This window comes from Apis florea, unplaced genomic scaffold, assembly GCF_048593485.1.
Source record: "Apis florea isolate Af1SG1 unplaced genomic scaffold, ASM4859348v1 contig_3696_pilon, whole genome shotgun sequence".
NCBI lineage: Eukaryota > Metazoa > Arthropoda > Insecta > Hymenoptera > Apidae > Apis > Apis florea.
This window is the reverse complement of record NW_028256809.1, coordinates 3,659,478-3,677,249: the sequence shown is the minus strand read 5'-3', so window position 1 is coordinate 3,677,249 and position 17,772 is coordinate 3,659,478. Positions and strand designations below refer to the sequence as shown.

General features: G+C 37.8%; 1 protein-coding gene and 1 long non-coding RNA gene across 4 annotated transcripts in view; one reads left to right on the top strand and one right to left on the bottom strand.

Annotated features, from left to right (window-relative positions):
• The window catches only part of LOC105736597 (uncharacterized), a 252,618-nt gene that overhangs the window by 122,307 nt on the left and 112,539 nt on the right, over positions 1–17,772 (top strand). The window lies entirely within an intron of this gene.
• LOC100864684 (dipeptidase 1) overlaps positions 1–17,772 on the bottom strand; it is a 200,607-nt gene that overhangs the window by 99,448 nt on the left and 83,387 nt on the right. For both annotated transcript variants that reach the window (XM_086914583.1, XM_086914584.1), the window contains one exon: positions 11,294–11,602. In XM_086914583.1, coding sequence (XP_086770709.1) covers positions 11,294–11,602 — 309 coding nt within the window. The remainder of the gene's footprint in view (positions 1–11,293; positions 11,603–17,772) is intronic.

Here is a 17,772-nt window from a genome sequence, read left to right as displayed (position 1 = left end):
GGTGATGCGAGATTAAACACGGGTATAATATTTAACGCAAAGAAGATAGGGACGATGAGCGTCGAGGGAAATATATTTATCCGCGGTTCTGTTTCAACACGTTGGAAATATTAAAGCTGGGGAGGAACGTATGCAGATTTCAGAGCTCAGATGTTCCATTAACTTCTACGATTTGTGCACACGCTCGTAAAGTGGGGGGAGGGTGGAGAGGGAGAACCTTTATATCGGGCGGATGAAAGTGTAATCTTAACATCTGTGAACTTTAACCGTGTTTCGTGTTATCGTTTGTCATGCTCACGTAAAACTGAATGAGCACCTGTTAACACGTAATGGTTGTCGCTCGCCCTTTACGGAAACGATAAATTTTTATCCTTGGGATAGAATTTATTCTTTCGGCAAAAAAAGAGCATTCGAAACAAACGGAGGAGGGAGGAGGGATTTCTCTGCTGTTTACGATTTATTTAAAATCGTTTCGATTGTCTCTCATTCGATTTACAATATCTCTTATTTTATCCTGATCTTCCATCTTTCCAATTTGTTTTTCACGAATTCCAAAAATTACTTGCGATACTTGAATTAACCCTTCTGTTGCACTTTTGCTAATTTTCTTTCCAATTCAACGTTGGATGCTATAGGAATAATAATGATAAAGTCACATTCATCGACGATTTCAAAAATCTCCAATAATAATGATAAATCGAATATCTGGGCTTCGCTACGATAGAAAGCACACGGTTCGTTCAGTAATGTATGTCAACGTATAGCGCGCCCCTTTAACAACGCGTTGAACTCCTCACGAATTCAGAGATCAACAACCGACCTTCTTCGTCCATTTCACCCTTTTTACCCCGAAAAACATCGATCCTTGAAACGACCACGTCACGGAATCGGATAACGTTCGAGTCGTTGTTACAAGCGTCGTGTTACATTCGTCTCGTCGAGAACAGAGAGGGAGAAGAAAAAAAGCGGAGGAAAAATTATGAATCGCGCGCGAGTGCGCAGGAAGGTTAATGACAAAGGGACAGCACGATAAAAATTCCAAGCGGAATATTAAAGTCGCCTTGAACAGCCACTGGATACGAGCCACAATAACGTTGCATATTTTCTGTCATCCGTGGTTGCCAGCCAGCACGGGGAGGGAATAAAAAAAGGAGGGTAGCTTGTGTCGCGCACTTATGTCAACAAGCGAGGTTCGGGGTCAACTCTCGGATCCAACACGCGGAAACAGAGAAAATCCAATATCCGTGGTGAAACGAAAACGGCGGGGAAGAAGCTGGCCGAATGGTCGTGAATTTGAAACTCGAATCAGGATTTATTGAAGTTTCTGACGATGTTTCTGATATTATTCACGTCTCGCTTGTTATTGGACTTTGTTATTGAATAAACAAGATTTTGATCGTGTTATGTAGTTGTATGTAAGGAGAATTAATAATACTTTTGACTATTTTTAACGATATTAAAGTAGCGAATTAGTGAGTATTTTCTTAATTTTTCTTTCTTTTTTTTGATTTTACACTGATAGACAACAATTTGCCTCGCGTAATTATTAACATGCACTTAATATTAATGGTTCTATATCCATGACAAAGGATATAGGATAAAATGGAGGGAATTTAATTTTCTTGTTATTGTTTTATAAATTTTAATGGATACCAGGAGGTTAATTAATGAAGTATAATTTTAAGATTATTGATTAATATATGTTTGCAATATTTATAAGGCAATATTTATAGATGAAATAATAATGAAATGATAATAATGATATGAAGAAATAAAAAAACTTTCAATTTCAATTTGATTTCAATGGAATTTAAAAAATGGAATGGAAGAAAAATTTATAACAAGGAAAAATATTTGAAAATATCTGTCTAAGAAATATAATATGTATTGCATTATAATCGTATCGAATTACATTTTCCTCGAAATAAAATTTCACATCTCCTATTCCCATTTATTGTACCAATATTTATACATCGATATTTACGATAATATCTGGTTTATAATATATAATCCACATTGTCTAAACAACAGAGATCCAATCGTGCTACAATGTTAATTCGTTCCACGTTACACGACAATTTGACACGTAATATTGATACTGCAGTGGTGCAAGCATGAACGTCACTCCCGTGTAATTTAGTAACGGGAATGATAAATACCCTTGGAACCAAACCCGATGTCTTTTCAACGCTTATTAATTGATTAATGTTGAAATAAATTAAATTCAACGTGGATCTAATAACAGGCTGCTGTTTATCCGGTTGACGAAAGTAACGAAAGATCTGTTTACATTATTAACTTCCCGCTTTTGCAAACGTCGAATCGATTAATAGGAGGGCGTAAAGAGAAATATTTACGTGTATATGTAAGTCGATTGCACGAAATTATAATTACCGTGCGTGCATCGATCCTTTTGTTATTCAATCGAATATTTATGCCTTCTTTTTCGAGATATGTATTAATTTTAAAAAGCTTTCATTTTTTAACCGTTTTGAAGAAAAATACGAAGAGTAGATTTGAAAGATTGTGAAAGATCATTTTTGGATTCATTTAGGATAATTTTTCGTAATTTATAATTTTCCGCCAATTTTATTTTACAACGAATAATGAATAAAATTAGGTAAGGACACGAGTCATTATTCTGATTGCTTTTAATTTGTTTAATAAGTTGATTTGATTGGGAATCTCTCGTGACCAGCACTAGATTTTACAACGATTTCATAGTGGTCTCCAGTGACCGACGATGCCAGAAATAACTAGAAATTATTGGAATAGGAATTAATCAGAATATTTGAACGTTTCGGGTTAATAAAATTTTCATTTCATTCGTTATTAACGTAATAACGGATAATCTTGGCTTATAAAAAATTCATCCCATTATCGATACATTAAAAAATACGAAATTACGAAATTTAAAATTCGCAATAAACACAAGCCTCGCGTTTTAATCCAAAAAGAATCGACTTTATACTTTCACGAAAATCACTTTCGCGATAATTAAAAATTAAATTAAAAGAACAAATCTATCTTAAAACTTTGATTTGAAAAAAAGGAATAGAAAATAACAAATCTCTCAAAAAATATTCGATCTTTCGTTTTTAATATCTGTCGAAGAGGAGAAGGAAAGACCCCCCCAAAAAATTGCAAACGTTGAATATTCTCGAGATAGAGCTATTCAGATCGTTTAGAAAACAAGTGCAGAGGTTGTTGACTTCCAAGATGGCTCGAGCTGCTCGAAATTAACCCGATTTATAATCATGCAGAGTGACTTTTTGACGAGAATAACGCGATCCATCGTGGCGTGCATCCATCTCCACTCTCCCCTCCTCCCCTCCTCTTCTCTCTCGACATAATTATACCGAGTCGAGTTCTTGAGGAACTCGAGGGGCCACGATTTGCCCGAAATCCTCTGGCGGCATGAAATTCCTGGATATAATCCGTGGAATCCCTTTTACGTAGTTCTCAAACACTCACGAGTACATAGAAAACCATTATTCCGTCAAATATTTCGAATCCAATCAAGTGCCTGTCTATGACGCGTTTCCATCCAATCTCGATAGATTTTCGGAAATATGGGGGAAGAATTTCGAATTGTTAAGGATATCGACTGTGAAAATTATGTTATAATGTTATAATTGAATGCAATGATAAATCGTTGTGAAAGGTGATTTATTAGAAGTAAAGTATATATAGTAGAGATTAATTGCTCGAAATACCGTAGGAGCTTCGTTGCCTGCATTAATTGGAAGATACGAGTATTGAGATTATACCCTCTTCTCTCGTGCGTAAGGATTTTTGTGCACATTTTTGAAAAAGGAAATTATTAATTTGGAATTTTTAAAAAAGATACTTTATTTTGATGATATTCTATATTTTGTGCAGGATAAAGATTATCGATATTGTTTATAGCGATAAGATTAGAGTCAAAATCGCTCTAAAATTAATTAACCTAATTTAAATCTAACCTAAACTGTTGTGATCACCTGTGACCCAGCGATGCAGGTAGAGAATCAATAGATTTAGAACCTTCTGGGATTATATTTAAATATAGATATACAGATATATATTTAACGTTTAATTAACCAATTAATATATAACGTGATACTTTGACTTGCTAAATTTATATTTCACGAAACAATGATTCGAACAGAATTAATAATTAGAACCCTTTAGAATTATTTTTCCACCGAATATAACGTCTCAATTTTATCTCAACGAGATTTCCAATCTGTTCATCTCACGTTATAATCATATTATTAAAACAGAATTTCTATTTATCTTACAAAATTTCCCTCCACGGAGCATTATTTCCCTATTCGAGATAAATGAAATATATGTTCAAACTTGCAACGTGATCGATCGATCGTGTAAAATAAAATAAAACCATAGTGCCTTTGAGACCACGCTTGTAGCGCAGTATTTGCATCCTTTCGTCACGAGCGGCAAAAATCAACGTGGACGTAGCCAAAAAACCAAACACGGGGGAAGAGGGAAAAGAAAACAAAAGGTGTGAGACTCGCAGGTAAAAGAGTACCTGGAGCTCGGATAAAACGGTATGTAAATCAGAAGCGGATAGAGGAAGACAACGATGGAAAAAAGAAAGGGAGGAAACACACGAGTTCCATCGAAGGACCAGACCATGTGGATTTCGCTTGCATATCCGCAAATCCACGCAAGAATCGATATACGCGGTGTTCCGTGAAAATTTTATTCCAAAATATAGATTTAAAAATCTTAAACAAAAATGATCAAAATGTTACTTGATCTTCATCTATAATAAAACGAGCATAGAAGAATAGCATAACTCATTTAACACAAGTGACAACGAATAAGTAGTAACGGGCACTTTTAGTCTGACAAGTATTCAATCATAACTGGATAACTAAAGAGAGACAGTTCCCTTGAAACAAGTAGTATAAGTCAGTCAATATTCTATACAAGACTCAATTATATATCAGACAAGCAGAACAAGTAGAATAAAACAACTAATGGGAAGACTCATTCATTCATTCATTCTAGAATTAAACTTCCAAAGAAGATCAAAATAGAACGCTGATGTGATCTTTCCAAGTTGATTTTTAACCCTTCTTCTACTTGTGACTTGTGAACCAACTTCCTCGAATCGCTCCCTGGAAATATATTTTCCCCTCGTTACCGGACACCCCGTACATATGTATATCGCCGAAGTTTACTTGCTGCACTGCAGTAGTAACCTAGTCGCCCCTTCATCCCCCCTCTCTGTGCCAGTACCCTGTATGCATCTCTCTCTCTCTCTCTCTCTCTCTCTCTCTCTCTCTCTCCCTCTCTTCACTTTCTGCCTTCCATGTGCATGCACATAGTTTCATCTCTCTCTCTCTCTCTCTCTCTCCCTCCTCGTTCTGCACCCTCCTTCTCCCTCTCCATCCCGCAACCGACCACCCTCCCCCCATCCCCCTTTTCACTCCGCACCAACGTCCGAAAATGGATTCCCTACCTGGACCTGGAATGGTTTTCGAAAAGTTTTGCTCACATGCGGCCACCCACGCAAACACACACCACGTGACCGCCGTGTATGCGTGTACACTGCGCGCCCCTCCCCCCCCTCCCCCCTCCCGCACCTACACAGCCACACCTGACAGGTATTACGATGATAGATACGCGCGTACCACTTTTTTCCCTCCTCTTCTCGCGCTCCACCGCGGATCTCTTCCGGTCCTTTTGCAACTGGCTGGCAGCTAGCCAGAATTCACTGGTGCTACCACGAACCAGGACACCGGAGTTCGACGTGTAGCATCTCCGTGGGCAGCAGCGCCATTTCAAAATGAATTTTTCTTTCCTCTTCTTCTCCTCTTCGTTCTCTTCTCTCTGTGTGTGTGTGTGAGTGTGTAACCTGTGTGTACGCGTGTTTTTTTCTTTTTTTTCTTTTTTTTTTTTTTACTGTAACCACGCGGCTTACACGGTCAAACGAGGGCACGATAGGGAAGTTCGAGCCAGAGGACCGCGCGGTTTGCTCAAAAGGATTCGTTTTCACGAGAGAGCATTTTTTTCTCCCTCCCTCTCGCTCGGTTGGACGGTTCTTTGCTATCGTTTTCCTTGGTTCTTTTTTCTTTTTCTTTTTTTCTCCTCTTTCTCTTCTTTCTCATTCTTTGTTCGTTTCCACGTTCTCGCTAACCGTACTTTCTCTCCTTCTTCTCCTATTTTCGCCTTCCTTTTTCTTTTTTTTTTGGATAAAACTCCGCTCTTTCTCTTCTCCTTGCTCTCCTGTTTCGTTTCTTTCGAACGATCGCCCGGTTTCGATGCTTATTAGCTTGAAGGGAGTGGATGGATATCGGTGAGGCGGTTGTTTGTGAGAGGTTTCTGTATTGGAGGGATACCTGTTACGGTGCAACCGCTTGATTGGGGGGTAGTTAAAGAAGTTTGATTAATATCGAGGCTTCGGTTGATTAATCTCTAGATGGATTTGAATTAAGCCAGTTACTAATCGTTATTGATAGTCCTCGATTTACGGCTAATTTTGATAAGGTGATTTTGATAGCGCGAAAATAGAGGGAAAAACAGAAGACGTCTTTTTTTATCGTTTAATTTGGAAGTGAATATTTTTGCAAGAATATAATATAATAATTGTTTGTTGTGCTTTATTTAAGTTATTAAATAAGATGTAAGATAAATTGTAAGATAGGTTTTCATTAGAGAAGAATTTCACGTTACACAAATGGATGAAAGGTATCGGATTAAAGAAATTATTAAAATTATAATTTTCCGATCTTCGATATTTTTCTGTATATTTTTAAAAAATTAAAACTTTTATCTTTTTTTGTGTACGAGAGAGAAGGCTGTGAACGAATTTCACAGAGAGAATTTCCCTGTTCTGTTTTTGTCAAATAAATAAAATATATTTTTCAACGTGAATTCATTTTTAGAATTTCACCAATTAAAAAAAACTTCTAATTAAACTCACTGTACATTGTTTATTCCGATTTTCATAAAAATTGAATTTCACTTCAATGTTTTTAATAAAGTGGAATATTTAAAATAGAATTAAAAAAAAATATAATATAAAATTAATGAACTTTTTGGAAAGGTATTTGCATAAAAATTCGAAACTTGAAACAGGAGTAAATTTTAAACGATATCAAAAATACCACAATACTCAAAAATTGTACTCGAAAAGAAAATTTTTTTATTGTCGTTATAACACCTAAAAAAAAAATGAATTCTTTTAAAAAAATGATAAAATAGACTCTACCAGAGTATCCAAGAGTTAACAATATTCCTTCACCAATAACCTCACCAAAAGAAAAAGAAAAAAACGGTTAGAAGCTACTAAAATTTGCATTACCGGTCGTGCAAAAGAGGGGAGCGATCGCGCAATAGAGCCATCGTTTTCGAGTGCTCCGTAACGAGCCTTGAAATTCTTTTCGGTGCAGGGGATGCTCTCGAGCTTTACCGCTCCGGTCGTGTGTAAAAGATACGTTCCAACACCGTGGCGCCCGTTAAAGGGAAAGTTCGCTCACCGGTTCCGTGCATAATCGTAAAGAAACAATGTTGCGAGAATCGCAACACGAGGGGGGGTCCACCGCCCATTTCGCCTCGTCGCTTCCGCTTTTCGTGTTCCTTCCTCCCTTGCGGCCAGGGAGGAGCAGCTTTAAAGCGTTTCAAATTAGCACGGGACAAGGAGGGAGGGACAAGGAAATTTAAATGGTTCACTTTGGAAGAGGAAGGAATTAATTCGTGGATTTTTTTACGCGGAATAATTAAAATTTTGTGAATAATAATTAAAAAGGAGAAAAAGGAATTTGCGTGTGACTGAAATGATTTCTAATTTTATAGACGCATTCCGTTGCATTTTTATATCCACAAATATCCATAAACACGATCTTGTTACGTTTAATCTCGATGTTATTGTAATTAATAACCGATTCAATCCAATTTTTTATCTATCTTATGAAATATTCTTGCACATTTTGCAAGAATAAAACAAATAACAGACGATTAGTCGAGCTTCAATCCCTTAAAAATATCCACAAATTGCCCCTCCCCCCCATTCCACGGTTCAAATCCGCACCACAATTTCCAAACTTCTTACGACCGTCGACTCATTAAACTAAAATCATCCCCCTTCCCATCCCTCCCTCTCCTTCCTCCTCCCAAAAACGAGACACCAAGAAGAAAAAAAAAACCAGCGAGAACAAACGTTATTCCCCAGTTCCTTTCCCACTATCCGACCCGGACAAAGGTTGTCCAAACCTCGAGCTACATTTTCCTCCTCCCTGTGAATCGACAAAAGAACAATCGATCTTTCTCATCGCAGTTGGACGCGTTCCCGTGGCATCGGGCTACCTTCAAATTTCTCCCCCTCCTCTCCCCCAAAGCGCACGGCCGCGTCGCTGAAAAGGAAAAAGCGAGAGAGAGAGAGAGAGAGAGAGAGAGAGGACGGCGACAACAAACGTCCACCATAGCTCCTCTATAAGAGGAGCAGCCTTTTGTCGAGGTTCCATAGAGAGGCTCGTACGTTATCGCAAGTACGTAATCGTAAAGACTTAAAGTATAACGCCGTCGGGTCCTTTCTTTCGCCGGAAACTGAGTGCCGCCTCATCATCCTTTCCCCTCTTTATCCTTTCTCCCTCCCTCCTTCTTTCTTTCTTTCTTTCTTTCTTTCTTTCTCCCCAACCGTATTCCATTCCATTCTATCGCGGCCACGATGGCGACCCCTCTTGCACCGACCCACGAGAGAGAGAGAGAGAGAGAGAGAGAGAGAGAGAGAGAATTTTCAGGGTCCGATATAAAAGACAAGAAGACGCGGTCCGCCAGAAGCCAGGAAGCGTGGAGGCAGACGAGAAATTCTTTGTGAATTTTTCAGACTGCAATGAATTACTCGCGATAGTAAGGTTGAACGAGCTCGTGGAAAAGGAGGGGGAGGAGGAGGAGGGGAGGGGAGGGGGGGAGGAGAGCTCGAGGAGAATTGGAGCACGAACCGTGATAGTTTGAACCGAGTGGAGTTGGTCGTGCGTGTTTGTTTATTTATTCGCAGTCGAGACAGAATCGATTCGCTCGTTTTTTTGTCGAAATATCGTTCCGAAATATTATCGATAAACGTCGTTTGCTTCTCTCTGGTTTAAAGTTAGACAGAGAAGAATCGTGAGGCTTCTTTAAATATTCCTCGAGCGAAGAAGGATTCTTTTGAAATTCGATTTAGGAATTCGGAATTTAACGATCCATTAATTCTGGCTTTTTTTTTTTTTTTCAATCATTTCTTTTCGTGAAATTCGATAAGGGATATGCAAAGTTAAAAAAATTTCTGCCAAGTGACAATATCGATGTGAAATTATGTTATCAACAATTATTCATTATTCGCGATACAAAATATTTCAGGAATATTCAAGAAATTATCGAACCGTCCTATTAATTTTATGCCGGGTCAATAATTTTCCCCGAGCGCTTAAAGGCTCTCCTCAAAATTTCCAAACTTGCTAATTCAGCGTAAAAAATGTTACTATAGCTGGTAAAATAGAAAAAGTGATATATAATAGGTCAAGTGGATTGTTCTGGTTAACTGATCATATATTAAAGTTTTCTAATAAAAAGGAGATTGTATGGTACGAAAATGTCAAGATTTAATTTTAAAATTTACTTTTTTTTTTTTTTGCAAATCTAATTCAATAATTAAAATTAAAAATTTATATCTTTGCACAACTTATTGCATATACAAAACAATTTTTTATAAATATATTACACCGACCAATTAAAATATACGAACTACGTACGTGTAATTTTTCAATGTAAAATACTATGCTTCTAAACTTAATTTCAATCATAATATTTTACAGACAATATATTTATTATATTATGATAAATGATATTACGAATATCGACTACTTTATTTAGCAATTCATTCGATTCGTGATCAATAAAATAACTTTTACGAAAAGTTATTAATAATAATCTGCTTATCTTCCAATGTATTAATATATCTCAAGCTTTCGTCTTCATCACGATAGACGAGATAACGAAACTTCTCTCTTAAATTATGTTGGGAAGATCGACGACCCAAAGATTCTTCCAAAACGATCGCACGACATCGAGGCCTCCGCGTGTCCTCGAAAACTCTCTCAGCTTCTTGTTAGAGGCGGAACGTCACAGTTTCATGAGGATCCAGTTTCAGAGTCAAGGACTTAAAAGCAGTTTCGTACACGATGAAGTTCGAACACGTTGAAAGTTGGACATTTAACCGCCGTTTGTCGAGTAAGTCCAGGTTTTCTTATGCAAGAATCGAACCGAGCCATTAACGTTAAAACGTTTACTTTCGACAGCTTTGGAAGAGCGATGAAAAAGTGGGTGTTCTCAACCCATAAATGGAACAAACAATCTTAGAGTCGTACTCGCGCGAAATCCTGAATCGAAATGCGAGGAAACGACATTGTCAATGGAAGGGGATCGACTTTTCGATTATTTCAAATTACCTCCCGTGATAGAATCGATCTGTCAAGTCTATACAATATAATGCATTATATTGTCAAAAATTTACAATTCCTAGAACGTTTCACATTTTTTAGAAGTTTTAGAAGAATTTTTATCAAATATCCTAAAAAATGAAAAAAAAAAAAAAAAAAAGATACAACGAATTAAAATCTCTCGAGACGAAAATTGTTATAATCGAACCCAATTCCAAAACGTGATTCTACACGGTAAAAATTGCAAATTCTAAGAGGAGGACGTGTACAGCTAATACTTGAATATTTTATTCGATTAAATTTTCTCGCGTTTAATGCGCCACTTTCGCACGGAACGCGACCACGGGAACAATTTAATTCCCGCCGGCCGATAATCCGGCCCGAAACAAAGGCGCGAACGCTAAATTTCATTTTGCACCCGTGACATCACCCACCACCACCAATAATACCTCTGATGAACGTACCACAAACACGCGGAACGCGAAATGTTTGAACAGGCCGAGAAATGTTTGAACGTGTCGTCACACGTCGAAATTATTGTACAATAGTTGGCACTGATCTCGCCCTCCCCTCCCCCCAACAGTGGCTAGAATAAATTTTATTTTTCCTTTATACAGATACCCGTATAAATGTACACAACGAAACGCACCTTTTATCATCGCGTTTTGAATAAACACGATCGAATCTTAAAAATTACGAATATTCAACGATTAATTGAATTGCAATTCAACCCACGGAATAACAAGAATCGCGAAGGAAGAATCCTTAACTGGCCTAATCGAATCTTTTATCCAAGATCGTTCCAACAACCGTATCGTTACATTGAAACCCGTAAACTCGAATCGGAAGAAAGGGGAATTTACCTGATAGTCCATGTAGTTCCCGTAGCCCATGTGGTTGCAGGTGCAGGCACACGCCTGGATGTGCCTCCTCATGTCCAACTCGACCTCCTCCCCGCAGACACCCCTGCTCGCCGCCATCATTGTATCGCCCATGCAGTAACCGCTGGTGCAATACATCCTGGGATCGGTCTGGTCCAGGTATCCGCCACCGGTGTCGTCGTATCCGAGGCCGCTGGCGCACCTGGAATCCGAGGTGTATCCCACGCGGGATTGGGGACGCTCCTCGTATCCCAGCCTGGACTGGGGCCGATGGAAGCTCGGAGGTACATCCTGCGACACGAGCAAGATTTCGCTGTAAGCTGGGCGCCCCTTCGTCTGGTGAATTATTGAGGGGGATGGAAGTTTGGAAAGGAAGTCGAGAGGGGGTGGTGGTTGGATCGCTTCGACGTGGTTCCACGGGGTTTTAATCAAATTGAAGAGGCTTATTTATTCGAGGACAAATTTATTAATAGAGTGTAATGATCTTTGACCATTCTGAATGGAGATTGAGTCGTTCGAACTTTTAAATGTATTGATATTTGACACCTGGGTTGGTCTGGCAGGGTCTGAAAATCTTTATTCGTTTAATCACACGTTTCTGATTGGAAGACGAGTTGAACGCAGGGACAGTGGAGGAGAGGAAAGGAAAATAGAAGAAAATACAAGAAATGATAGAGATTTCAGATGATTGATCTTCCTCTGTCTAAATCTTATCACGAACGAAATTATCTTACGAAATTTTAACAAAGTAATATCGATACAATTTAATATACAAATTTGACAAACTTTCTTCGAATCTTCTAGAATAAAATCCGTTAGATATCCAAGAATCTCTCCCCCCAAAAATATTCTATTTTCTAATTACTTCACAATCGACATCGTCCACTTCTAATTCGATCAACTCAACTCAATACGTTCTTACGATGAAGGATATCCCTCAAGAAATGTCTTAGCGAGACATTAGATAGTAACGGCTCACATTCCATTGACCTACATCGTTCGAATTCTAATCAGCCCTCATTCCGTATGAGTAATCCGCTATATGCCTATAATTCTTCGCGTTGAAAAGCGTCCGGGGAGACAACGGATATCGATTTCAATTTGAAAATGGTCTCGATCCGTGAATTCGGCGAAACACGCCACGGGGCAACTTTTGGCCACACGGCTTTGTTCTTGGCAAGTGGACGATGAACACGATTCCTGACAAAAGAAAGTCGTCTTATCTTGCTCGCCCGTTGTTTATCTCTCTCTAAGCTATTTTTATGAATTCATTTTTTTTTCTTTTTTTATACTCCATTTCGAGAAATGCAAGAAGGAACGATTGAAGGAAAAATCGAATCGAAGCAACTTCCATTTTGCCTTCGTAAACGACGCATTGATTTGTCATTTGCCGAGATGAAGGTAGACAGTTTCCCTCTTTGGAGAGTGGCTTTTAAGAATGGCAATAGAGGAGGAGGAGGAGAAAAAGGGAAATCGGTTCGATGACCGGCCGCCGCTTCGACACCGACCGACAATGAAACACTTCAGAGAAACATTATCGATCCCTCGCGATTCTTTCGTCATCGATGTTCCCTCCTCTCTCTCTCTCTCTCTCTCTCTCTCTATTTTTCTCTCTTTGTGTCGCAGAATCTCGTAAACGTTACAAGTATCGAGAATCGTTACGATCCATTGTTCCACGACGAGAGCACCACGATGTATTCTCGGATGTACTTTTTTAATTCGATATTGAATTAGCATTTTTATTTTTAAAATTCGATGCAATCGATTTTTCCCTTGAAATCTCTCTCCTCGAAATGATTTATACAAAATGATTATAAAAATAACGATTAGAAAATCGAACGAGATTAAATAAATTTAAATCATTTTGCATCTTATTATTTATTCAAAAAGTGTTTTCTCGTTTCGTTCCAATATTATAATACCGAGATGTAAGGAGTATCAAAGTGTCCATAACGTTCGAGACAGAAATATTATGAACGGCGTTGCAACCCAGTGACCTATATATCTCTTCTCGGGAAAAAACGTGCACCACGTTTCTTCCCAGGAATCTGTCTGGAATTTGAGATGGGTCAGCGAGACGAGAGATCCGAATAAGCAGCGAGAGAGGAGAATCAATGTCGAAACTCATAGTCGAGATGAATCGAGAAAGCACGTTAAAGGGGAAGATTTCTAATAACTTTCCATTCCTCCAACCGAAACTATGCGCCCTTACTTAAAGCGGTTTAAATTTCAATCCAGGCAAACCATTATATTTTCCTTCCAAGAGGATATCATCTTTGAAATAAACGAAAAGGCAAAAGATTTTAAAGGGCACCTTTCCTTCCTTCCTTCCTTCCACAACCACATTAACAACATATCGGTATAACCTCCTCGAAATTACACCTACCTAAATTTCAACACATTTTCGTCTTCGAGCATCAGCTTCGAGATTCATCGATTCGTCGAATTGATTAAAAAAAAAGAGAGAGAGAGAGAGAGAGAGAGAGAGAGAGAGAGAGAAAGAAAAATGTTCCCCCGCGCATTGAAAATTGCAGAGCGGAGCAACGGCTGGACAGGTGGCTGCATTCCCGGGCTTATTGCCGGCAAGAATAAACGTTGATTTATTTCTAACAGGGTAGCATCCCCCCCTCGACTCGTTGCCCGAATTTCTAAAATATATAGCGGGGGGGGGGGGGACGGGGGACGGGGGAAACTGGGCCAAATCGATAATCGTGCCGGGCCAAAATATACGCGGCACAAAAGTTCGAACTTGAAGCGTGCATACACACACACACACACACACACCCTCCCTCCCCGTTTCCCCCCCCGCGGTCGAATCAATTTTCGGCAACGGCCGTAATGGCCGACGGGGCGGGGAGGGGAAGATTTCGAGGCCGGTGGCCACCGGCCAACCGTGTTGCCGATTTCTGCCCGAGAGAGCCCAGGCCTTTCCACCTGATGAACACGCACGCAGGGCTGTGCTCTTCGATGCCCGCCGCGATACGTCGGGGGAACAGGGGGTGGATGTGTGTGTGTGTGTGTGTGTGTGTGTGTGTGTGTGTGTACGTGTACATGGTACGTGCGATGGTCGTCGTTAATGACACGTGTTCGATTCGATGGTGACGGGTCGATGAATAATTGGATTGGGCAAGTTGGTGGACGTGTGAGGGGGGGATGGTGGAAGACGAGGTGACGATTTGATCGGGTGGATACGGATATGGCAAAGTTTTTTGCAGTTTTTTTCAGAGAGGTGAAGTGTTTGAGAGGATCTATTTTTTTTTTTGGAGAGATGTTTATTATTGTAAGGAATTATTGTATTATCGAGTCGAAATGTATTTGTTCTCGCATTTCTGATTAATTTTTTGATAAACGCAATGGATATTGGAAAATATATGTTGTTCAATTTGTTTTAAAACCGGTATTTCACAGATTTGATTCTTCCTAAGGGATTATACATTCGGGACGAGTTTAACGTCGCCAATTAATTCGGATAATTCTACTGTATTATCAACACTTTTCCACTTTTCGAATACCAGTTTTTATTGGCCACGTTTATTCCATCCCCTAATACGCAATTATACGAAGCCAATATTTATTTGTAGGGATTTCAATCGATGATAGTTATCGATTATCAATTATTTACTTTTTTCGATTTCGTCCGAGGAAATTAATAAATAAAATGTATAAATTACAAAAACGCGGTAATCGTACAATTTTTTATCTTCGACGATTATCAAATTGTAACTAAAATATACATGGTTCTTCCGTGGTTGAAGTGTAATTTTCACGTTTCGAATTTCAACTTTTTTCAACTTGCGTTAATTTTGCGATTGTCTCGCGTTAAACATTTGGATTCAACTTCTCCGCAACGCACTTGGCGAAAAGAATGCTTGAAAAATTCCCTTCGAGGGGAGTTTGAAAAATCAACAGAAATCGAATCGAACTCGACAGCTGTTCAACGACCAGCTCCGAGTGAATTCGAATTCTCAAAGTTGAAACACTGGATTGGAATAGACGTCAGTAATATTCGCAATTCGTTATTGTCAACGACAAATCTTTCTGCCGTTGAACGTAACGATACACTTCACTTGACAACCGGGTCGTGAAATGAGAAGAGTATGGGGAGAAAAACAATTTTTTTTCTCTCCCTTTTGAAATATATATATACTTTTTCCCTCCCTTTATTTTTATTTTTCCTCCGTTCTTTTTTTTTCTTTTTTTTTTTCTTTTTCTCTAAATCGGCACAACGTTACGATTCGCGACGAATATTGTTGACAGTGATGAATATTCCTCTGATATTGGATGTAACGGTAGCACTTTGGCTGACAACTGGGTCGTGAAGTGAAAACGGTAAGGAAGGATCGCGATTCTTTTCGTTTTAGATATTTTAGAACGGATAGAAAATGTATCTGTTTCCAATAAAATGAGATATTATCGCGTTTACTCGTGTTGAGTGCGATATAGGTTCTCTTTTATATAATGCAATACGTTCTCTGGTTACATTTATTCTCGTGATATTTGTTTTTCTTTTTTTTTTTCCTTTTTAACCGAAAGAATTCTGCAAAAAGATTAAATATAGATTTTATTTCCTTATTACGATCACTACACTTTAGGATTATTCATGAAATATTGGAACCAAAAAAGTTCCAAATTTTAATACATTGCACTCAAATAATTCAAGTAAAATAATGTAAAGAATGTCTAATTATTTTTTATCTTCTATTAAAAAATATAATTTAAGTTATTAATAAAATAATGTAAATCTTTTTTATTTAACAAAATTTGATTGAATTGTTATACTCTCCTGTGATAATGTTATCAATGAAATATAAGGTGGTATAAATATGTGCAAAATATTCGAGGAATATAACTCGTTATTTCATGTCCAATTGACTTTAAAAGCCACTTGTTTATGAATAACGTTACAAGTGGCCTTCTCTTTTGTATTTTCAATACATACTTCAACTATTACTTGATAAATTTCAGACAAAGAATACACTCCTTCAAATTTAAGATTTTTACTATCTAAAGTACAGAGTATGCTTAAGTAAAAAAAAAAAAAAAAAAGAAAGAAAACAACGGTTAATCGCTATAAAAATTAGTAAAGATTAGAGCAATTTTTGTAATCTCTTTTATAAAAATTAATTTTGAGCGAAACGAGTATTTTGTTTCTCTAAAAAAATTTTAATATATATTCTAGAATATATGTTTTTCATATGGAGAACATTTGAATGGATTATTTAATTTATAATTGTTTACCTTGCACAACTTTAATTATAAATCTACAAGATTTTTTTTTCATCAAAGAGTCATAATAAACTTATTTAATTTATTCTTAATTAAAAATGAAACGATTATCTCGTTTCAACCTCGTACCTATTCAAATCCCCACCAACCAGAAGATTACTTCGTTAATTTCAATTCATTTTAACCAATTCTTACCTTAAACCATCGCTTTTTCATTTTAAAATATTAACACATTTTGTTTCGTCGCTCAATGAATTTAAAATTATTAACACCTTCTGATCTATTTGTAGAATTTCAAATTTCCTCTCGTCTCGTTTCACCGTGGAATTTCAATAATCATTCGACACTCAAAGGATAAAAAAGAAAGAGAAAAATAAAAAAAGAAAAAAAAAAGAAATAAGAAAAATACAAATTCTCTTTTTAATAACGACGACAAAGCGAAGAGGTACAGCGTGTAACTCGTTGTTCTTGGCAATAATAATTTCGGTTTCACAAAACCTTTCTTGTTCATTACCGTTCAACTGTTACTCCGGGAGTACAGCCGGAAAATACGTATATAACAGTGGGAATAGTTTAAGGCGTAACGACGCGTTTCCATGAAACGCAGCCGCGTTAATATTACTCAAAGCAATATGCGCATATCGTTAATTTTAGGTGCAACGACGTAGACGACGAGTAGTAATGCTCGCTGAAGCGGGGATCAAAGTAAAATACGTGGCTCGCGCTTTGCTTAGGAATTTTAAAAACGAGGTTTCATTGAAACGATGACACGCCGAGGAGGAACCGGTGACTGGGAATAACAGGATTATATTCGTTAACGATCTATCTTGTCTACTTCGTTGTTACGTATTCTTCCACTTCGTCCATAAATATTTCCTCTCGTTTTTTCTACCCAACCGATTATCCGTTCCCGATCAAACGCGTATTTCTTCCGTCTGACTATGACTGGCACATATGGCCGGTCTATTCCACTCGATCACTTGGCTGGCTTATGCTAGCCTGAATACGAGAGGCCATGCTCTATTCGCCTATAATTGCCCTATTCTACTTGCAGGACAAAGCCAGGCCTGTACCACTTATCTCGCAATAACTGTATCATTCTCGCTCGCTCCAACATATTTAATTTTATTTTTGATCGTCTTATCTTCATCTATTCAAATTATTATTATTATTATTATTATTTCTAAAAAGAAGTAAGAAATAACATTGTTCTCTCAATTAACAAGGAGGATATA